Source organism: Festucalex cinctus, chromosome 4, assembly GCF_051991245.1.
Source record: "Festucalex cinctus isolate MCC-2025b chromosome 4, RoL_Fcin_1.0, whole genome shotgun sequence".
Classification (NCBI taxonomy): domain Eukaryota; kingdom Metazoa; phylum Chordata; class Actinopteri; order Syngnathiformes; family Syngnathidae; genus Festucalex; species Festucalex cinctus.
Genome location: NC_135414.1, coordinates 9,409,634 through 9,433,551, shown reverse-complemented (window position 1 = coordinate 9,433,551; position 23,918 = coordinate 9,409,634). Strand labels below are relative to the sequence as shown.

Here is a 23,918-nt window from a genome sequence, read left to right as displayed (position 1 = left end):
TGCAATTGAAAAGCTGCCAACCAATACTATAAAATGCATAGCGGACACCCCGAACACAATTAGAATGAATATTTGTGAAATGGAGAGAAAGATTAATGGTGTTTGTTGAGTCTGAGAAAAGCTGAGAAAAGTTCCATAGATTTCGTTCAACATAGGTCATTTTTTTCTACATCCACGGTTGGATGGATGGATGGATGGATGGATGGATGGATGGATGGATGGATGGATGGATGGATAGATAGATAGATAGATAGGTAGATAGATAGATAGATAGATAGATAGATTGATTGATTGATTGATTGATTGATTGATTGATTGATTGATTGATTGATTGATTGATTGATTGATTGATTGATTGATTGATTGATTGATTGATAGTAACTTGTGTTACTTTTGCTCAGGTTTTGCCCGCAACCTGTCTGAAGGAACTGATGCCAACTACACTGAGTATGTGGCCACAAGGTGGTACCGCTCACCCGAGCTGCTGCTTGGGTGAGTAAGGACTTGATGGAAGGTTGAGCAATAATTCACACAAACCTTATGGAAATACTGAATACTTGAGCATTTATTTATATATGTATTCATTTATTTTTTGTATTTTGAGAGGGCCAAAATCAGACACATTTTTCATTGTGGATCTGGATCTTAAAGTTTTGGAACTCTTAGTTTTTAACCTTCAACTACTATTTGGGTCAAACTTGACCTGTTTTGACATTTGAAATCAACAAAAATACTCCAAAATCCACCAAAAATAAAATGTGCTGCAATGTTTGCAAAGACTAAGGCTGTTAATTGAATTTGAGACCTTTAGACCTTTTTAAAGTAATACTACATTCCGTAAATGGGTGTTGGGTCTTTGAAGGGCCATGGGGTAATCTCAAAACAGTGAGAGAATAAAACAGAATAATGATCAAACATATTGTTTGATAAATATTTTTATTAAAAAAAAACTAGTGATGTAAAACAAAACAAAAAATACACATTTCCTCTATCCATTTAACTATCCATTTTTTCAGACATTCTATTAATACAGTTTGAGAAGATCGGCAGTTCACAATTTGATGTAGACAATTATTACAAAATTGACCTGGAACATTCCATGTGTCCCTGGAAAATTAACAGTATGTAAGTGTTAAGATTAAAGCCATAGTGGAGGTCTTAACCCTCCACTGTATTTTTTTTTTTCACATTTGTCCTCCACAACATATACATTTTCCATCTTGAGATTTGTGTTGTTCATGCAGTTATGTTGCGTGAAATGTGATTTTCTGCCTTAAAAGTCCAGTCTAGCTGAGAGACAGCTGAAGTCATGTCGACTCGATGCGCTTGCCCGATTTAGTAAATGCCCTGGAACATTTATTGAGACTCTGTTTGAATGCCACCCCCTCAAATCTTCTCTCCCTCCAACACCACCTCTACTCGGCTGCTGCCAGAACGCTCGCCTTTTTCTCACCACGCTTCTCGGCTCCATTCTCCCGCAAATGACCGTTCGCTTTATGGCCATCGCCCCCTGTAGCACATCTTTTTATTTCCCTGCACCAACGACGTTATTCCTTTCCCTCTCCTCTTCATTTCTCGCTGCCACGCTTGTTTTCTCATTCCAGCGCTGAGATCATAATGCGCTGTTAACGACTTGCCACATTTTCTTGGTCACGTCAGGGCTCCTTATGGCAAGGCGGTGGACATGTGGTCAGTGGGGTGCATCCTCGGCGAGCTGAGCGATGGGCAGCCTTTGTTTCCAGGGGAAAGTGAGATTGATCAGGTTTGTTTACACGTATCCCCTTAAATAAAACATTTTAGCATGATATGTTAGTATTCATCCTTTGGTAGGAGATGATCATTTCAAAATGAGAACATCAGAAGAGAGTTCCTGCAAACATGATATATTGCAGAACCATATTTTCCCCACAAAAGTCCAAAAGTTAGATATCATTGATGTCCATCTTAAAGGCCGGGTCTTCCGTTTTCACTCAGGAAATAAATGCGCTATATAAATACAGGATGTATACCCATGAACTCCTTCTCAATGTACACCTCTGGGCTTCTGTTAATGTGTGGTGGTGATTTTTTTTTTCCTAAACCCCCACTCCCCAGCCTGTATTTTGCCATTTTGTGTTTGTTTTGTCAACAGCGGGACATTTCTGTGGACAGACAGTTGTTTACCCCTCCAGCCAATCGCAGAAGGGGGGGTGGCGGGGGGCGTATCACTCACGGTAGGCAGACGGGGCCGGGCAAATTTGTCAGCTACATGACGTTACTCCCGTCGCAACTTGACAGCACACACAGTTTTGTTTTGTTTTGTTTTGTTTTGTTTTTTTTTGTTTTGTTTTGTTTTGTTTTGTTTTGTTTTGTTTTGTTTTGTTTTGTTTTGTTTTGTTTTGTTTTTCACTCACTCACTCACTCACTCACTCACTCACTCACTCACTCACTCACTCACTCACTCACTCACTCACTCACTCACTCACTCAAGCTTACTTCATGGTCTCCCAGGCTTGTGTGAGTGAGTGAGTGAGTGAGTGAGTGAGTGAGTGAGTGAGTGAGTGAGTGAGTGAGTGAGATTTGTGTTGTTCATGCAGTGAACAACGCGGGAATGACGTCATGCAGCCGACAAATTGAGTGAGTGACACGCCCCCCCGCCACCCCCCTCTCTGCGATTGGCTGGAGGGGTAAACAACTGTCTGTCCACAGAAACGTCTCACTGTTGACAAAACAAACACAAAATGGCAAAATACAGGCTGGGGGTGGTGATAGCGGAAAAAAAATCACCACCACACATTAACAGAAGCCCAGAGGTGTAGCTTGAGAAGGAGTTCATGGGTATACATTCTGTATTTATATAGTGCATTTTCCTGAGTGAAAACGGAAGACCCTGCCTTTGCATTAATAGGCAAAAGCTGGCACAAATAGTGGGGAAAAAAAACATTAGTAGAAAGACATAGTTCACGAGTATTCCTAGTAGTAGTGGAAGTAGTAGTCTTCTTATTATGTGCAGAGGTAAAAAGAAAACAAAACAAAAAAAACAGAAAGTGGCATTCATTTCTTTTTTCATTATGCTTGTCCCACGATCTCGTTCACAATATTATCACTAATGACTGTTTATTTTTATTATTATTATTATTATTATAGCTATTCACTATTCAGAAGGTCCTTGGGTCACTTCCTGCTGAGCAGATGAAACTCTTCTACAACAACCCTCGCTTTCATGGAATCAGGGTACAACACACTCGTTTTCCCTCTGTGTCATCTTCTTCCTCCTCCTCTTCCTCTCCGGTCTTCACTCTCTTTATCGCTCTCTCGCTTCTTCATGATTGAGTGCAGTGCTGTGACTCATGAGACAGAAACAAACCACAGGAGAAAATGTTCCACAGTGTCTAATGTGTACGTGATGGTGTGTGCAGTGAATTGTTTGTTTGTGATACCGTCATCGAGTGATGTGTGACCTTAGCCAATTAGAACGTCTTATAAGCTGAGGGGGGAATCAAGGTTTAACATTGTCTCTCTGTGTGCGTGTGCATGTGTGTGTCTCAGTTTCCCTCAGTTACTCATCCTCAGACATTGGAGAGAAAGTACCAAGGCATTTTAAGCGGTTTGATGTTGGATCTTATGAAGGTAATATTCAAACACAGTACAATGACATTATATTCTAGAATTTAGCGTATCAACACAAAACATTGCATTAGGTACACATACAGCAGTGGTTCTCATAGTTTTTACACCATGGCTGACCTAAAAAACAAAAAACAACAAAAAAAAAAAACAAAAAAAAAAAACAAACAAAAAAAAAAAAAACCTTGGCTTTCCAAGTACCCCCAACTCTAATAATCTAAAAATTATGCAAAGTTTGGTCAATAATAATGCGCTTACATAGAGGAAAATTCAAAAGCTGTAATTAAATAATGAGGCAATTAAAATTGCACACACAAGTTAAATAAAAAGAGTCGATAAATTAATCAGTGAAAAAAAGCAGTTGCAAAATATTACATGTAACTGCCTGAAAGTTAAATACTGAAATTATATAAGTGAAATTTTCTTGACAAATGTACTGGTATAATTTTTTTTTTAAGTTCAAATCACTGTAACTTAATGCAGTTTCAACATTTAATTCAATGATTCTTTTATGTACCACTAGAGGGGGCCAACTCACCGCTACTTGTCACCTTTATAGTTTTGATTACTTTCTGAGATGTCACAAAGCACATGAATTCAATTTTTGCGGGATGGATTGAAAGTTTGAAACACATCCATCCATCCATCCATCCATTTTCTTGACCGCTTATTCCTCACAAGGGTCGCGGGGGGTGCTGGAGCCTATCTCAGCTTTGGGCAGGAGGCGGCCAGTCATCCACCGTGCCGCCCTAGACATATGGTCCTTAAAAAAAAAAAAAAAAAAGAAAGAAAGAAAGAGGTCGTAACCTACTACAACTGTAGTAAGGATTAATGTGCTTGTGAGGAACCAGTCGGGCTGTGCGGAGCGGTAAAAAAGGCGTCATAACATGACGTTAAACACTACACATTCTGGGCGACGTCGTTGCTACCTTTTTTTTTTTTCTATTACTATTATTACTATTTTCTGTTATATTTTCCAAAAAACTGGCTGCTGTTGAAGTAACTGAAAGAGCTATCCATCCATCCATCCATCCATTTTCTTGACCGCTTATTCCTCACAAAGGTCGCGGGCGGTGCTGAGCTGACTCTGGGCAGTAGGCGGGGGACACCCTGGACTGGTTGCCAGCCAATCGCAGGGCACACAGAGACGAACAACCATTCACACTCACAAGCACACCTAGGGACAATTCGGAGCGCCCAATTAACCTGCCATGCATGTCTTTGGAATGTGGGAGGAGACCGGAGTACCCGGAGAAGACCCACGCAGGTACGGGGAGAGCATGCAAACTCCACCCAGGAAGGCCGGAGCCTGGACTCGAACCGGAGTCCTCAGAACTGGGAGGCAGACGTGCTAACCACTCGATCACCGTGCCACCCCTGAAAGAGCTAAATTTTGATAAAAGTAGTAATTTGCCAGCTTCTATTAACAATTGCAGTTCATAATAAAAATTTCAGTTATTCACTGATTTTCACTATTCGCTGCAGTGCTCGATCGCCATCCCCATGAAGGGGTTCACTTTATTATGGCAATATTTTATACTGCACTAATTATATGGAGAAGTGCTTGAAAATTGTTTTACTGATTTAATTGGAGAAAAGTGCACTGGAACTAATAATGACATTAATAGATTGTACTAATAAAGCGCAAATGTTTTCTGCGTTTGGTTGTGTGATGTTCACAATGCAAGCCAGAGGACAGTTTGATGTCAAATTTCAGTCATCAGTAGAGGGTGTTATAAAACTCCTGAGATGAATGACAATGGATAAATCAATCTACTTAATTAATCAGAATACACATATTGCAAAAAATATATATATATTCTACAGTTCCCCCTTTAATGCACATGTCTTACTCATCAGAACCTGCTGCTTCTCAACCCTACTGAACGCTATCTGACTGAGCAGAGTTTGAATCATCCAGCCTTCCAGCCACTGAGGCAGGTGGAGAGAGAGAGGCCTTCGCCTGCCTCGCCCAACCCACCACGTTCCTCCAAGAGGAAAACACACCATCATGGAGAAAACACAGTCCCGACCAGGTCCAGTAAATTTTGCTTATAGTTTGCTTATAGTTACACTTTAGCTAGAGGGAATAATTACGCTTACTCCTTTATGTTATGATGCTAAGTTATCATGATGATTTTCATTATTATTATCATTGTAGCCCACTAAAATAATTTTTATTTAAATGAAATTTACAAGAAACAATGTGCCAGTGATGCCACTATGTGTTTATTTAAGTATTTTATATCTTTCATAAAATGTCTTTTATAGTTTTTATAGGATATTCATAAAGATTCTATCTATCTATCTATCTATCTATCTATCTATCTATCTATCTATCTATCTATCTATCTATCTATCTATCTATCTATCTATCTATCTATCTATCTATCTATCTATCTATCTATTCATTAAAAATCTAGCTATCTATTCAATAAAAAAATAATCAAAATCTATCTATATCATCATCAAAATATCATATTTTGTTAACAAGATGTAGGGGTTCACTGTTTTAATATACAGGTAGTGCATTCAGCTTGTTGTGCTGCCCCCAAGTGGCCAGATATAAAGCAGCACACTAATTATTTTATACATGTCCCCCTAGGAGTCACACCAAGAGCTCAAGCCAACGCCGCGCCAACAGCAAAGAATGTTCAAGTCTCCCACGTCATGGTGACCTCCATCACCTTGGCAACGAGAATTTCCTAAATGGCAACAAACCCCCATCAAGTTTAAGTCCGACCCTTCATCCCAAGAGTCAGTATCTGTCCCAGACCCTCAATCGCGCTGCCTCGTCCAACAAAGACCTGGCCAATAACAACCTGCCGCACCTCCTTAGTCCAAAAGAAGTCAAAAACAAATCTGAATTTGATTTCAATTTGGGAGCTTCGCCCAAGTTGCCAGAACAAGGACATGGTGCAAAGTATGGCCTGAACAAGCCCAGTGGTTCGTCTCGCTCTCAGCAGCAGCAACAGCAGCAAAGTGGACGCCACACCTTCCTGGAAAGCAAGAACAACACCTTACAGTCAGGAGGAGACAAACAACATGGCAGACACTCGCACAGCGTGGCCGACTCAGCCCATGGATCCATGTCGTCGTCGTCCAAAAGCTCCGCCTCTTATCTCAGCCTGTCCAAGAGCCACGGCGCTCTGAGCGATGCCAAATCCGTCGGGAACCTCAGCGACGGTCGACTTCACCCGGACGACCCAAACTCCAACAATGCAGCGGCAGTGGGACCCAGCGCACGTTTCTTCCCTGCGAGCTGTCTGGATCTCAATGCCCCTTCGGGTGCCCCGGGGCCACCTGGGAGCCCCTCGGCACGACACAGCGATCGCTCAGGACACAGCCCCGCATCCCGTAGCAGCGGCAATGTCCGCATGGAGAGCAGCACGCTCGACTCCTCCTCCAGACATAAGTCCAGACATAAATCTTTGGCTCCGGGTAGGTTGAATACTTAAATTATCTGATTCGACCTTCTGTAAACTTTTGAATATATTTCCTCATTCAATATCAAGTGATATTGCCTTTAACCAGGATGTTCTCAGAGGGACCTGTCTACTGAGCTTAGAGTGTCACAGAGTATCATCAGCAGTCTACAAAAGAGATAACGAGAGACTGAAAGTGTGAATGTTTGTTTATATGTTCGGGATAGGTTCCAGCTCCCAGGAGGGGAGCAAAACAAAAAGAATAGAAAATGGAGGGTACAACGGTGCCCTACTATTGACTTACAACCAATTCCACACCCTTGAAAATGCTATTCTAGGGAGCACGATCTACCTCACCTCTTGCCCCCTGCTCGAATAGGCTCCAGCTCACGAGTACTGTAGCACTTGAACAGCACAAAAAAACGGTAGAAAATTGACGAATGGTAGATCATTGAAAATAAATCTTCCCTCTCATCCACAGAGGAGGCTAAGGCTCCAGAACTCTTAGACCAGGGGTGGCAAACATACGGCCCGCGGGCCGGATCAGGCCCACAAAGGGGTTTAATCCGGCCCGCAAGATGACTTTGTAAAGTAAAAAAAAAAAAATTGTAATGTCGGACAAATTAATCAGCCAGCCACAATAAAATATATAAATTTGTAATTTCACAAGCAGTCCCCAGATGAGTGTAACTTGGACACGGAATCGCCGTGGAAGTCATTATTTTACACACAACTTAAAGTTATGGTTTGTTTAAAAAAAAAAAAGAAAAGTGTTTTTTTTGTTTGTTTGTTTTTAATCATCGACCAACATAAACGTGTTAAATACGACACAAATTCAATTACTGGTAACACAAATACATATGACAGGGATTAACGTCCTTATAACTTCAGTAACTGTGCCACACAATGCATTCTGGGAACTATATAGATGCAAAACAGGTAGATTTAACACGTCCGGAACTCATACAGGCAAAGAGTTGCCGCCTTTCATTTGCATTCGTGTTATTATTTTAAACAATAGATTACAGTTGAGCTCCGTAATTTAAGGGCTGGCCCAAAAATCTCAGAAATCTGCGTATAATTGATGGCAATTGTTTTTAAGTTATATACCATTATTTTACCGATTCGGCCCACTTAGTAATATATTTTCCTCCATGCGGCCCCTGAGCTAATATGAGTTTGACACCCCTGTCTTAGACCCAGGGGGTGCAGGGATGCCGTCCACCCACACCCTGCCCTCCCCACATGATTCATACCATTATGGCCTGGGCTACTCGTCCCCCTTCTCCTCTCAGCAACGGCCCCAACGCCACTCCATGTACGTGAGGAGAGAGCGCCACCGACCTCATGGCGTCGAAGCCGGGATGGCGGGCTTGCCTCCTCCGGGTCAGGCGATACCAACGCGAGCTTCTAGTCTGCAGCTGCTTTCCCCGCAACTTCAGCACAGGACCACACTCACTGGACACTCAGTGAGCTCCTCCAGGGAAGACTGCACGGATGGCATGACCAGGGTTAGTGATGGCACTGGGTGTGGTATCACTATCATTGCTTGAAAGCTACACATCATGTTCCTCGTGGTCACTGCAGCTTTGATTTACTACTGTGGACAAAATGGTTAGGTTGAGAGAGAGAGAGAGAGAGAGAGAGAGAGAGAGAGAGAGAGAGAGAGAGAGAGAGAGAGAGAGAGAGAGAGAGAGAGAGAGAGAGAGAGAGAGAGAGATGGTGTGGCCTATCGTTTTTTCCAGGTTCATACTGTGCCCCCCTCTAAGCTTGGAAGTTGTTGTTTCCCCCCCTCCACTTTTCTTATGAGTTCTTTTTTCTTCTAAGAAACTCGGTAGGAGAGAGAGAGAGAGCGAGAGAGAGCGAGCGAGAGAGAGAGAGAGAGAGAGAGAGAGAGAGAGAGAGAGAGAGAGAGAGCGAGAAAGAGAGAGAGAGAGAGAGAGAGAGAGAGACATGGTGTGACCTAATGTTTTTTTCCAGGTTCATATTGTGCCCCCCTCTAAGTTTGGATGTTGTTCCCCCCCTCCACTTTTCTTATGAGTTCTTTTTTCATCTCAGAAAGTCGGTGAGAGAGAGAGAGAGAGAGAGAGAGAGAGAGAGAGAGAGAGAGAGAGAGAGAGAGAGAGAGAGAGAGAGAGAGAGAGAGATGGTGTGCCCTAACATTTTTTCAAGGTTCATACTGTGCCCCCCTCTAAGCTTGGATGTTGTTGTTGTTTTCCCCCCCTCCACTTTTCTTATGTTTTTTTTTTTTTTTTTTTTCAGCTAAGACACTCGGTAGCTGATTCGAGCAACCCCACAGCCTTCCTGTTCTTCCTCACTCTGTTGGTCATTGTTATTTCCATATTCCTTAGATGGGTTGTGACTGTTGAAGTCACTTTCGTTGCTCTGTGCCATTTACAATGACAATAAAGACCTTCCATTCAATTCATAGACCATGAGCAAACTTCAAAAGACTTGAATGCGGGAAAAATATGTGGTAAAAAAACACTTTCCGTAAGTCCGCTTTGACCTTAACATGTCTGTATCTTCAACAGAGCGAGCAGTCCCCTAAAGACATGAGCCACCCTTGTGCCTCCATCAAAGATTCAGCAAGGGACAACAATGCTGCTTTTCATACTCAGCGACCGCCTAAAAATGAGGTTTGACACCATTTAACTTACATCTAACTAGTGTTCATTTTGTTAATGAAAACTAAACAAAAATATTTTCGTCAACACACATTTTTGAAAAAAAGTAGACTAGACTAGACTAGACTAAAACCCTCATCGCAACCCTTATCACAGCGATAACGTTCCATGTTATTCCGACCACTAACTAATGCGGGCTAATTTACTAGTTTGTAGCATGGACCCATAGTAGCCATTTGTTGACATACTGTCCACCTTGGTCACGCGGCACCTTCACGAAGGCGTTTTGTGACTTGTTTGACAACGAGAGTAAGACTTTGTTTTGTAATTCGTGCCCATTTGTGTGACATACAGGTCGGAATGTATCACGACCCTCATGGAGAGGATGGAACGTCATCCAAGGAGAACCGGATGATCTTCACTGAGTCAATGCCTCGAAGAGTTGGCAGCTTTTACAGAGGTAATCATCACCAAAAGCTTTAAGATGATGTAATATTATCGTAAGAAGGAACAAGTGTCATGTTTTCTTGTCTTGGCTCTGTCCAGTCCCGTCGCCCAGACCAGATAACTCCTCATCTTTCCATGAGGGTGTTGGGCAGGGTCGTGGACCAGTCGTACCCGTTGTCCCTGGCAACCCTGTTTCCATGGCCAACCACTCCAAACGCCAGACTGCCTTTGACTGGTGAGAAGCTTCTTTTAAGAGAACTCTAAGGTTTTTGTAGTTAGAGTGAACAGTATTTGCATTGAAAATGTTGTGACGTTACCAAGCCATTACATTAGGTACAGAGAAGAGAGAAGTTGTATCGCAGTTTTGATGAAGTCATTTATCTCAATGTGGTCTTTCCATTTCAAACATAGATGATGATGATGATGATGATGATGATGATGATGATGATGATGATGGTGAAGGTTTCGCTTTTCCAGGAGCGCCGCAGAAGCAATGGTGATGAATCCTCCAGAGCCCGCCAAGGAGAAGGAAAAACAAGGCTTCTTCAGAGCCATTAAAAAGAAAAAGAAGAAGACACAAATAGTAAGAACACTTTTACACAATCGAGTCATTTATTTGATGGCTTGAGCGACATTTTTACCCAGATGTTGACTGGGGCAACAAAATCAAAACAATGAAAATGTTATATTCTGGAGTTGGATCCCAAAAGCGCAGACGCAAATAAGATTTTAACTCTTTATTTGCATAACATCGCGAGGCGTAGAACAAACTTGACTAGATGAGAAACAACAAGAATGTATCGAGAATCACGAGACGCTAAGCTAACTTGGGCTGTGGAGGTGCACAGACGAACAGAAGTAATAATCCGACAAAAACACACTTCTCAGACAGCTTATATAGACAGTGAATCGATCTGATTGGCTGTGGCTAGACATGTGGGTAACAGGACTGACATGGAATTATCTGATTGGCTGTTGACTAGATAAAGATATTAAAGATGCCTGACATCACATAGCTTCTGACATCACATAGCGCACCATCAGTTGAAACCAGATTCTGATTTCATCAGTCCAAAACAGACACTTGACCTCACGGTCATGACCCAAACATAACCCTTGCACGACAGTAAACATAACCCTTACATGACCCTAGTCATGACAGTAAGCATAACCCTTGCATGACCAAGACATAACCCTGTCATGCCCTTGCATGACCCAAACATAACCCTGCCATGACCCAGTCATGACAGAAAATAAGCAAAAAAATCATTGGAATACGTTTGAAAATTGTTTTCAGATTGCATTTGTTTTGTCTAATTATGGACAGAAGCCTTCATTAATAAAGCATCTGCAGTGACTTTAATAAATGTTTATCCCTCTTCACCTTTTCCACATTTTACATGTTACAGATGTGATATTTGTTTGTTTCTATGTTAATAAGTCATCAGCCAATCAGCACAGTTGATTTATTATAAAAACAGAAGAAATATTTATTATCTACTGTTATCTACAATTTTACTATTACCTACAATTTAGGACATCTATAATTTAGGACCAGATGATGGTCGATCGCACCACGTAGTATTTTCAATTTAAATCAAAGTTTTGAGGCTAACAATTAGCCATCTAAACAAAGCCACACAAGTAAAATTATATTGAAAAAATATATTTGTTAGACAAAATTAATATTTTTTTTCAGGTCATACCACATGACGTCCAAATATGACTACTACATACCAGTTGCTAAAAGGGTAACTTTTTTTTTACATGGTTGTGAGTCAGTACAAACCTGATAGCTACTCCCATGTGTTCTTGACTATCTTGTGGATGAAATTGGTTATTTCTTTTTGGTCGTACCACATGACAATTCATAAAATGGGCATCATCGGGCAAACTTATCCGTCAGTGACCCTAATATGTTTTGTGATCATGCGTAGATGCTGAGACTGACACATTCTCCTCCCCATAGACAGACATGGCGGATGGGAGGAACCCCAGCATCAGGAAAAGCCTCTTCCCGCTCTTCAGCTCCAAGAACAGCCTAAAGCACAACTCAGCTGTCAAAGTCCTTCCGGTGGTGCCCTCGCCTATGCTACAGCAGCAGCCTCCTCCACCGCCATATCCTGCCACAACAGTAAGCCTAGCGCAGCGCTGACACATGACTATGACAATACTCGGGTCACAGCCGTATGAGGTTTTTCACCGGTCCAAAACATGTCCACTATGGAAACTTTCCATGGTGCTAGGGTCCAGGAAAACTAATCCTTACCTCATATTTTGCTGCTAAAAGGGACCTGGGAACGCACAAGAGCATATGTCTCTGCAGAGGGGCTCCAAGTCATCCTCTCACCACGGAAGCCGTCGGAAAAACCGAGAGCGTTCCCGAGATAGAGACCGGGAACGGGAGCAGAGCCGAGACCGCGAACGAGACAGAGACAGAGAAAGGGGAAGAGAGAGAGTGAATGAATGGCCGTCAGAAAAGGCGATGGAGTCACATTCGCAGGTATAACCTCTCATTTCCCTCCAGCATATGAGTGGGTTAGGCCTTGGCCTGAGACCAGTCTTGAATAAAGTACCTGATATGGGTGTCCAAATTACTGTGTTAATTTTGAGTTAATTAAAAGTTAGTTTAACATAAATATTTTTACTTACTTGGAAAGACTTAAACTTGACTTTATTGATTCCTTTGGGATGGCTCCTTCTGGGAAATTTACATGTCCAGCAGCAATGAGAACAGATAATAAAATAAAAAATAATTCAATCAGGTTATTACACCAGAGATTGAATTAATAATAATAATAATAATAATAATAAAACAATGAAAAATAACAATTAAATCAATAAATAAGGTTATTACACCGGAGATTGAATTATATAAATTAAAGTACAGTAAAGTGCCATATTTGTGAAGTGCACGCTACTGTTAGGATGGGGGGGCCCAGAGAGGATCCAAATGCAGGTATGACGAGACAAGTTGTGCTGGTGCAAGTAGCTTTAATGAGCAGAGGTGTGTGGAGCAGGCAAGCGGGCCAACTTGATCAGGAGAGTGCCCGCAGGGTGGAGGACGGCCAGGAGCAGAGAGACAGGTGGTGAGCAGGTGAACAGGCCGGTAGGCAGGCAGGATGGCAAGGTAGGAGCCGGTGGAGATGACCTGGAAAGGTGGGACACAAATAGTTAGGGAGCAAGCCAAACAAGTGAGTAAGTCAACTGGACACTACTGACTGGTGTAATACTCAAGACGTTCTGGTGCCGAGATGTGGTCCGGGGCTGGCTTAAGTAGGCTGGCAATGTGATCATACACACCTGGCTGATGCTCCAGCTGCTTCTCATCCACCTAATTAGCTGCCTTGTCTCACACACGCGGGAAGGAGGGGAACTGGGCTCATGGAGCCGGAACCTTGACAGTACAGACCCCCCTTACGGGCGCCACGCGCCGCACGCCGATGGTTGAAGTCCGCGATGAGGGACTTGTCCAGGATCCAACTACCTGGGATCCAGCTCCATATCCAGCCCAATCCACCAGGTACTGGTATCCACGCCCCCGGCGACGGACCTTGTAGGCAGGACCGCCCTCCACTACCTGTGGGGGCGGGGGTGCAGGACACTGCGGGGCTAATGGACTAGAAACAAACTGTTTAAATTTGTGATACGTGGAATGTCGGATGGATACGGAGAGAGGTAGGCAACTTGAGCCGCACCGCACAAGGGTTGATTATTTTCTCGATTTCATATGGACCTATGAATCGGGGCGCCAATTTGCGGGAACTAACCTTCAAGGGGAGGTCTTTAGCATTCAGCCAAACCTTCTGGCCCAGTAGGAGGGCGCTGGCAAGCGACGACGGTTAGCTTGTGCCTCTGATCGAGCTGTGCATTGGAGGAGAGAGGCACGGGCCCGTTTCCAGACCCTGGCACAGTGACTCAAGTGGGCTTGAATGGAAGGGACTGCCAGGTCCTTTTCTTGGGCAGGAAACAGGGGAGGTTGATAACCTAAGGAGCAGCGGAAAGGCGACATACCTAAGGAGGCGTTAGGTAGAGCATTGTGTGCGTATTCGACCCAGGGGAGAAAGGTGCTCCAGGTGAACGGGTTGTGGTGAGACATACATCTGAGGGAGGTCTCCAGTTGCTGGTTTGCCCGTTCAGACTGGCCGTTGGTTTGGGGGTGATACCCAGATGAGAGGCTAACTGAAATGCCCAGGGCTGAACAGAATGATTTCCAGACGAGGGATGTAAACTGAGGACCTCTGTCTGAGACTGTCATGTGGTATGCCGTGGAGACGAAAAACATGCTGAACTAAAAGGTCTGCAGTCTCTGTGGCTGAGGGGAGCTTGACCAGAGGGACAAAGTGGGCAGCCTTGGAGAATCTGTCAATAATTGTAAGTTTTACAGTGTACCCATGGGATGGGGGGAGACCGGAGACAAAAATCAAGGGCAATATGGGCCCAAGGACGACTGGGGACCGGCAATGGACGGAGGTACCCGGCACTGGGTCTGGTGGAATTCTTGCTGCGAGCACATACCGGACAGGCTGCGACATACTGCCGTGTGTCTGCCCCCATGGTGCGCCACCAGAATCGCTGATGCAGTACTGACAGGGTTCACCTCACTCCCGGGTGGCACGTGAGACGAGAGGCATGAGCCCATTTGAGTACCTGTGGGCGGACATGGTCAGGGACAAACAGGGTTCTAGGGGTCCCACCTTGAGGATCTGGCTGCTCGTTCTTGACTAGGCTCTCTATAGCAAGTTCGACTGATCCCACGAAACAGGGGGCGGGAGGATGGATTCTTGATCCTCCTTGGTCTCTGTGGTAGTGAACTGGCATGACAGGGCATCTGGTTTAGTGTTCTTGGAACCTGGAACATAGGACAAAGTAAAATTTAATCTGCTAAAGAAGAGGGCCCATCTGGCTTGTCTGGGGTTCAGTCATTTGGCTGCCTTAAGGTACTCAAGGTTCTTGTGGTCCATCCATACCACAAAAGGTAGTTCTGCTACCTCAAGTAAATGCCGCCACTCCTCCAAGGCCAGTTTAACTGCCAGGAGCTCTCGGTCTCCAATACTGTAATTACGTTCCGTTGGGGATAACTTGCGGGAGAAGAAGGCACACGGATGTATCTTACCATCTTCAGCATGATGCTGGGACAGTACGGCTCCAACACCTGTCTCGGACGCGTCGACTTCCACTATGAACTGGTGTGAGGGATCGGGATGGATGAGGACAGGAGCCGCTGTAAACCGATGTTTGAGGTTGGCAAAGGCGGAATCTGCTTCTTGAGACTAGTGGAAAGGAATCAAAGTGGAGGTAAGAGCAGTGAGGGGGGCCGCAACATGACTGTAGTTCCTAATGAATCGTCTGTAGAAATTGGCAAAGCCTAGGAACCGTTGAAGCTGCTTGCGATTAGTAGGCCGTGGCCACTCTGAGACTGCCGTTAACTTGGCTGGGTCCATGCACAGCTCTCCCTTGGAGATTACGTACCCCAGAAAGGTGGTCTTGGAGACATGTAATTCACACTTCTCGGCTTTGACGTAGAGTCTGTTCTCTCGGAGCCTCTGGAGTACTCGCCGGACGTTCTCCTCATGCTCTGACTGGGATCCTGATAAGATTAAAATGTCATCCAAGTAAACAAACAAACTTATTGATCATGTCTCTGAGGACATCGTTCAGCAGAGCTTGGAATACTGCAGGGGCGTTTGTTAGCCCAAAGGGCATGACCAGGTATTCATAGTGTCCGAGGAGGGCGTTGAAGGCAGTCTTCCATTCATCCCCCTCTCTTATCCGGACCAAGTGGTAGGCGTTGCGCAGATCCAGCTTTGTGAAAACACACGCACCGTGGAGGGGAGTGAATGCAGATTCGATGAGTGGAATAGGGTATTTGTTCCTGACCGTGATCTCGTCAAGTCCCCGGTAATCTATGCAGGGTCGTAGAGTTATCTTTCTTTCCAACGAAGAAAAACCCAGCACCAACAGGAGAGGAGGAGGGGTGTATGATGCCTGCAGCCAGAGACTCTGTGATGTACTTCTCCATCGCCTCCCTCTCTGGTCCTGAGATGTAGAGGCGGCTGCTGGGGAGGGTGGCACCTGGCAGCAGATCAATGGCACAATCATAAGGCCTGTGAGGTGGCAGGGAAGCAGCTCGGTCCTTGGAAAAAACCCGACTGAGGTCGTGATAGCAGCGAGGGACTGTACTGAGATCGGGGGGTTCAGGTGCCTTAGTGCTCTGGATGGGAACTTGGGCTGAACGGAAACAGCCCTCATGGCAGGTCTCACTCCATGCTGTCAGCTTTGGGATGGCCCAATCAATCTCAGGATTATGTTTCTTGAGCCACGGTAACCGCAGTACCAAGGGAGATCGGGGGCAATCAAAGACAAAGAGGCTGATCTCCTCATAATGGTTACCAGAGAGACAGAGGGAAACGGGCGTAGTTTGTTGCGTGACATGGCACAATAACTGTCCATTAAGTGCAGTGGTTCTAAATGCGGTTGACAAGGGGCGTGTCTCTAACCCTAGTTCTTTTACCAAACTGTAGTCAATGAGGTTCTCGTCTGCTCCGCAATCGACTAACACAGAAACTGTCCTGGACCGGTGTTGGCGTGACAAGGTAGCTGAGAGCACTAAGCGATGTGATGAGGAGCTGTTTGTCTGGCTCACCAGTCTCTCCCCAGTTACTGGTGATCCCCCGCCCCCCCCCTTTTTACTGGTCTTATATGGCAAGACTGAATGAAATGACCTCCTTGACCGCAATACAAGCATAACCGGTTGCTCAGTCTCTGTGCCCTCTCCTCCTGAGTCAATCTGGCGCCCCCTAGCTGCATTGGCTCTGGAGTGTCGGCGGGACGCAAGGCAGTGTGGGGGTTACGTTAGGCTGTATAGCTTGTACTGCTGGCGGTGAGACGGGGCGCGGAGCCGGTGCCGAACGGCGCTGTCTCTGACGTTCTCTGAGCCGACAGTCAATCCGGATAGCTAGATCAATGAGTCGGTCTAGGTCAGCGGGTTCGTCGCGGGAGGCTAATTCGTCCTTAAGGGAGTCGTTAAGGACGCGAATGAATACCTCCTGGAGTGCCTCATTAAAATTGCTCTCGGCTGCAAGCGTACGGAACTCTACTGAAAATTCAGCTACGCTACGGGAGCCCTGGCGGAGAGACATTAAGCGTTTAGCCGCCTCCTTACCGCGCACCGGGTGGTCAAATATTTTCCTCATCTCCTCCGTGAATGCAGGATAGGACACGCACACAGGCGATTGACGCTCCCATTCAGGCGAGCGCAGCCCCTCGAAGGCAACCTATCAGGTAGGCGATTTTTGATCGATCCGAGGCATAAGAGTGGGGCTGTTGCTCGAACACTATAGAGCATTGTACCAAAAAGGCCCGACATGCACCCAGGTCGCCGCAATAAGGAGCCGGAGCGGGGACGAAAGGTTCCCGTGTTACCTGTGCCTGCATGGGGGGAGCGTGCGCGGGTGACTGCGGGGGCGCCGAGGAGAATTGTCCGTGTGTCCGCAACATTGACAACTGGTCTTGGACGGAAGATAATGCTTGGGAGAACTCCTTTACCTTTCCGAGGAGAACATGAAGGGCTTGGTCGTGTTGTTCAAGAAGTAGTCCTTGAGCGGCTTGGTTGCGTTGGGCGGGGTCAGTACCTGCGGGGTCCATGTTTTGGTCAGAACGTAATGTTAGGATGTGGGGCGCAGAGAGGACCCAAATGCAGGTATGACAAGACAAGTTGTGCTGGTGCAAGTAGCTTTAATGAGCAGAGGTGTGTGAAGCGGGCAAGCGGGCCAACTTGATCAGGAGAGTGCCAGCAGGGTGGAGGACGGCCAGGAGCAGAGAGACAGGCGGTGAGCGGGTGAACAGGCCGGTAGGCAGGCAGGCAGGATGTCAGGCAGGATGCCAGGCAGGAGGGCAGGCGAGCAAGCAAGGCGGGAGCCGGTGGAGATGACCTGGACAGGTAGGACACAAATAGTTAGGGAGCAAGCCAAACAAGTGAGTAAGTCAACTGGACACTACTGACTAGTGTACTACTCAAGACGTTCTGGCGCCGAGATGTGGTCCGGGGCTGGCTTAAGTAGGCTGGCAATGTGATCATCCACACCTGGCTGCTGCTCCAGCTGCTTCTCATCCACCTAATTAGCTGCCTTGTCTCACACACCTACACACACACACACACACACGGGGGAAGGAGGGGAACAGGGCTCATGGAGCCGGAACCCTGACAGCTACACTCTCCTCCCCTGTACTGGGAGAATTCCAGTCACAACACAGCAGGCACGTCCATGTCAAAATTTATCCATCCATCCATTTTCTTAACCGCTTGCTCATCACAAGGGTTGCGGGGGTGCTGGAGCCTATCCCAGCTGGCTCCGGACAATAGGCGGGGTACACCCTGAACTGGTTGCCAGCCAACTGCAGGTGTCAAAATTTAGCAGTAAGAAATGTAATAATCATGCATATATTTGTGAAGACTGGGGTCAAGTTGTATTTTCCAATTTTAAAATTGTGCAGACTTTCACAAGATACTTCATGTTAAAGATTAGAAAAATGCACTGAGCTGTCACCAATGTCTTACAAATGCAATTATGCCATCTAGTGGCAGAAAAATGACCTCAACACAAATCAATATCTCAATATCTCAATATCGCACTTGTTTTTTTTGTTGTTATGTTATTCTTATTTTTTTTTTAGTTTTTTTTTTTAGTTTTTTTTTTTTAACTCAAATTTATGAATTATTATGAAATTACTGTATCAATGACTAAAAGATGCAGCCATATTTCTATTAGTTTAACATTTTTCCCACTTTTATGTTCATCCAACCATCCATTTTCTTGACCACTTATTCCTCACAAGGGTCGCGGGGGGTGCTGGCGCCTATCTCAGCTGGCTCTGGGCAGTAGGCAGGGGACACCCTGGACTGGTTGCCAGCCAATCGCAGCCACTTTTATATTAAGAGTATGAAAACTTTATTGTACATTTAGAAGAGATATAAAAATTGTGATGAATCGTGAGTTAACTCGTACTTAAAATTGTAATTAATCACATGACTTCACTAGTTAATAAACAGTGAAGTCATGCAATTAAATACAATTTAAAAAAAGAAAATCACCTGACACCCCTACTTTGAAGAAAATACAGTGACAAAGTATTTGTACTTTGGTACTTCTCTCCACTGACTGTACCAAGAGATGGAAACCTAACAAAATAGTTAGGTTAGGTTTCTTCAAGTCAGTAACTAATAAATATCACTCAAGTAGTACAGTAACTGATGGGAAATGATGTTCATCGACGATAGCAACGCATCTACTTATTAGTTACACAGTAAATTCAATAGAATAAATTTGATTCGATTTACAGTGGGACCAAATAGACTCAGTTTTAGAGTAAGATTTACACTTGGAAAAGAGTAAAATAAAGAATTGGGAAAAAAATAAAAGTGACTCAAGGTAGAAACGAACTCACGACCTTCAACTTGGGAGACAGACAATCTACTCCCTGAGCCACACAGTTCCTGCGTTTTGCTAATATATTGCTCATTCCAGCTGCAGCTGATTCCATGATTGCATGGAATCCTCTCCAAGACCAAAAACGATGTCTGTGGTCTCTTGGAGAAAAGCAAACAGTTGGAGGGGCATAGCTCAGGTGGTAGTGTGGCAGTCTCCCAAGCTATAGATCTTGAGTTCATACCTCAACCCTTGAGTGAGTTTCATTTATTTATTTTCAATTTTTGTATATTTTTATTTTACTTTCTTCCGAGTGTAAATCTTAGTTTACTCTAAAATTGAGTCGACTTGGTCACTATCTAAATAGAGTCAAATTTACACTACAGAATTTACTGTGTACTTGATGGAAATTAATTGAATTATGTTTCCAATAGTTATGGTAGGAAGTAACGTAAGTAACTACAGTTCGGCAGTTTTTTCAATGTCCATACTTGAGTATTTTTCTGACCCCTTCACATGACTCTCACTCACAGAGCCAACCGCTGAAGTCCCTTCGCAGGCTCCTTCACCTCTCGCCATCTCCAAACCAAGGCCAGCCTCCTCCTCCTCCTCCCCCTCCCGCAGACCTGCGCTTCCAGCCGCCTCTCCCCAACCCGCCTCAGCCCTCCTCTAAAGCGGTCTACCCCGAGAGTCGCCACGTCGAGAGCCGGGGCCACTCCGGGACGAGCGGCTCGTCCCAGAGCAAGAGCCGCAAGGCCAGCTACCCGCTGCCGGGCCAGCTGGAGTCCGCCTGGCACGTTTCGGCGCTGCAGCGGGCCGAGGGTGCGCAGTTCACGGCCGAACAGCTGGGCATCAAACCGGGGCAAAACGGACCCACTTTTACCCGTGCCTCCCGCACCAGAATGCCAAACCTCAATGACCTGAAGGAGACGGCGCTCTAAACGCCTCCTCAAACCGTACAACCTCCGCTACGGCTCATCGTGGACGCACCTGCCGGATCCAAGAGGGCGCTGTTTGATTTTAGTTACAGTTTACCTGAAAGCTTCTTGCACTCTTCTGGCGTGATGAGCTGGGACAAAGACCAGATGTGGATACACCATAAACAAGCACGTGCAAAGTGGACACCGTATGGAAAGAACTTTGAGCATTTGTTCCATAACCTTGATATCCATATACAAGTATTATCTTTGTCCTCACTAGTAACATAATCCATACATACATTAGCAGAAGGATTATGTTTTACTAATATTTTTTTCCGCAACTAGTGCCATTTTAAGTTTACTCCTCGTAAGCAATTAAACCATACTATTAAACTGTGCTGCACTTGAAACACTACTAACACCCACCTTGACCCTACCAGTGGCACCAAATACCCATTAGATGTTTTGCCTTACTAAGTGTTCTGAGGTTGGATCCCAAAAGCACAGACACAAATAAGAGTAGAACACTTTATTCGCATAACATCAAGAGGCGTGGAACTAACTTGACTTGACCAGAAACAACAAGAATTCATTGAGGAAAAGAGGAGCAGGTGGCCAGCTGGACAGAGGAATAATCCGACAAAACACACATTTGGTTAGGCTTATATAGACAGTGAATCGTTCAGATTGTCTGTGGCTAGACATGTGGGTAACAGGACTGACATGGGATTACCTGATTGGCTGTTGACCAGATAAAGAGATTAAAGATTCTTGACATCACATAGCTCCTGACATCACATAGCTTAAGACCAGTTGAAATTGGATGCCGGTTACATCAGTTCAAAACAGACACATGACCTCACGGTCATGACCCAAACATAACGGCCTGCATGACCCAAACTTAACCCTGGCATGACCCAGTCATGACACTAAGAACATGTAGTTGTCCAACTAGTGTGCAGAAACCGAGTGGTGGAATGCAGCAGTGGGGGGACTATTAGTATCAGTCATTCTACTAACGTGCACACGTTATTAGTTCTACTAATGAGCTGAATTGAATGAAAAGTCATTTGAGCATTTATTTTGTCGATATCCAGCTTAATGTCCATGTATTACTAATTCGGTAGTACACTAGTTGCAACTAGGCCGCACTAGTAAAATGACTGCACACATTTCTGCACACTATAAGGACAACATTAGCATACTAGGACCAGTAGGGGGCGACTGTTATGCATATTACTAGTGAGGAAAAACTAGTTAATTTCTGTGCGCCAATTTTGCCTCGTGAAGAACTAGATGTGGCTGTTAGAAATTTTACTAGTAGTATAAATAGCAGTTTTGCCTCAATGGTAACACGTGCTAGTAGTTTGTGAGGATCAAGAGCGTACTAGTACATGGATCTTAAGATGTATATCAAAGAAACATGGATTTGATATCCTTGTTGTCCAGCTTCAGATCCATTTACTAATCTACTAGTGCAATCCTGTGTCCTCACTAGTAAAAAAACAATTCAACACAATAGAAGAATAACTACAGCGTACTAGTAGAATAACTGTCTTAAGAGCATTTTTTTCCGACTTCCTTCCACTACCATACTAATACGACAATTGTATATTACTAGAATGCAAAACCACTAGTTTCATGTTACTAACCGGGATTATACGGGAGGCTACTAGTGTATGACACATGCCACACTAGTTGGGATAAGCTCTGTTACTTGGACAGCACAGTTTACTAGACAGGTTTTATTACATACAATCCAAAAGTGGCACAGTGGCACTAGTAGTGGAACAAACTAACTAGGAAGACAAATTCATTCTAATAGTGCACTGAATTCTTTTGGTAGTGAGGACAAAGATTGTACTATTACAAGGACCTTAAGCCGAATATGAAGAAAATGGACTAAATGCTGAAACGGTTTTCCATACGGTTCCCCCTTTCAGGGTTGTTGTTCTGCTTGGAGGAGTAGAAACTGCCTCTGCTCTCACCATCTGGTCACAGAACACAACTGCAGCACATCCGCTCCCCCTGGTGTCCACTCAAGAAAATGTTTGTTTGTTTTCAAATATTTGATAAGACAAAGAGAGAAAAAGATTTATATAAATATAATTTATTGTTATTTGTTTTACATCTGAGGATATAAGCTATAGCTGTATCCCCAATAAGCTATATGGAATTATTGTAAGGATATATAGAGTAAAATGTATAATTACAAGAGCTTTACTTTGACAGAGAGTTGAATAGATATGTATGTATTGACAATACAATATGTCACAAAGATTATTTAATAGTGAATGTCCTTTTTGTTCAATTTGATATGGTATGAACAGATTTTCATATTTTTTGCACTTTTCTGTTTCTTTCCTAGAGACGACAATGAGTACCCGAAGTGGGGGGGAAATGTTGTATTAGAGATCTCATTCATGAATATACGTGACCAGCAGTTAAAAGCATTTCGTGGCTGTTTGTCAACATATTGACGAGAGCTGTCTTCTTCCTTGCTGCTACATGATTTTTTTTGTTTTTGTTTTTTTTGTTATCAAGAAATTGTTATTGTGAAAAGTGAGCATCTTGAAATGAGGATAAAATGTGAAGTTTAAACACGTCATTTGTAACGTTCAAGATCTTCTAGAAATAATCTGATAGTAGTTTGTGAAATAAACCCCCCATGAAAAGACTACAAACAATAAGTACTGATCCCAACCTCAATCTGACTTTGTGAGTATCGTAGTTGCTGTCATATGATGTGTACTGACTACAACAACACAGACACATTCATTTTCTTCAAATTTGTGTTAATTTGCAATTGCTTGACACTTGTTAACATTTTAAGAATTGGTTTAAATTGTCATAATCAGGGATCATTTATATTTGTAATAAATATTTAAATAGATAGATAGATAGATAGATAGATAGATAGATAGATATATATATAGATAGATAGATAGATAGATAGATGGATGGATGGATGGATGGATGGATGGATGGATGGATGGATGGATGGATGGATAGATAGATAGATAGATAGATAGATAGATAGATAGATAGATAGATAGATAGATAGATAGATAGATAGATAGATAGACAACCCTGTTCAAATGTCAGCTTTTCGTGAAAAAAAAAAAAAAAAGAAAGACTGTTAATGTTACCTAAAACTTGTACAACTCCATTTAATAATAAGAAATACCAAAAATAACTCAGATCATGTGATCTGGTCTCCCAAGTCTGTACACAGTCTAATAACTGGGGATGCAGATAAAATGATGCACCTTTGTTCAGTATTAAGAAACTGATGTTAATCGAGAGTCAACATACACTTGTCACTGCTTAAAGTGTATATGAGTAACTCCAAATAAGTTTCAGCTGTTCTGGTAGACTTTTCTTGACATTTTTTTCTTTGGCAAGGAAAGCCTCCTGGAACATCTGAGCTTTGTTTGGATTAATTAGAGGGACTATAAATGGTGA

The 23,918-nt window shown here is 43.9% G+C and overlaps 1 protein-coding gene across 3 annotated transcripts in view; it reads left to right on the top strand.

Annotated features, from left to right (window-relative positions):
* The window catches only part of cdkl5 (cyclin dependent kinase like 5), a 61,524-nt gene extending 38,111 nt beyond the window's left edge, over positions 1 to 23,413 (top strand). For all 3 annotated transcript variants that reach the window (XM_077518683.1, XM_077518682.1, XM_077518684.1), the window contains 15 exons: positions 402 to 492; positions 1,660 to 1,762; positions 3,127 to 3,213; positions 3,529 to 3,609; positions 5,467 to 5,642; positions 6,212 to 7,047; positions 7,513 to 7,542; positions 8,232 to 8,542; positions 9,566 to 9,670; positions 10,013 to 10,118; positions 10,205 to 10,340; positions 10,583 to 10,688; positions 12,075 to 12,239; positions 12,396 to 12,608; positions 20,067 to 23,413. In XM_077518683.1, coding sequence (XP_077374809.1) covers positions 402 to 492; positions 1,660 to 1,762; positions 3,127 to 3,213; positions 3,529 to 3,609; positions 5,467 to 5,642; positions 6,212 to 7,047; positions 7,513 to 7,542; positions 8,232 to 8,542; positions 9,566 to 9,670; positions 10,013 to 10,118; positions 10,205 to 10,340; positions 10,583 to 10,688; positions 12,075 to 12,239; positions 12,396 to 12,608; positions 20,067 to 20,474 — 2,954 coding nt within the window. In that variant the 3' untranslated portion in view covers positions 20,475 to 23,413. The remainder of the gene's footprint in view (positions 1 to 401; positions 493 to 1,659; positions 1,763 to 3,126; positions 3,214 to 3,528; positions 3,610 to 5,466; positions 5,643 to 6,211; positions 7,048 to 7,512; positions 7,543 to 8,231; positions 8,543 to 9,565; positions 9,671 to 10,012; positions 10,119 to 10,204; positions 10,341 to 10,582; positions 10,689 to 12,074; positions 12,240 to 12,395; positions 12,609 to 20,066) is intronic.
* Positions 23,414 to 23,918: the final 505 nt, after the last annotated feature.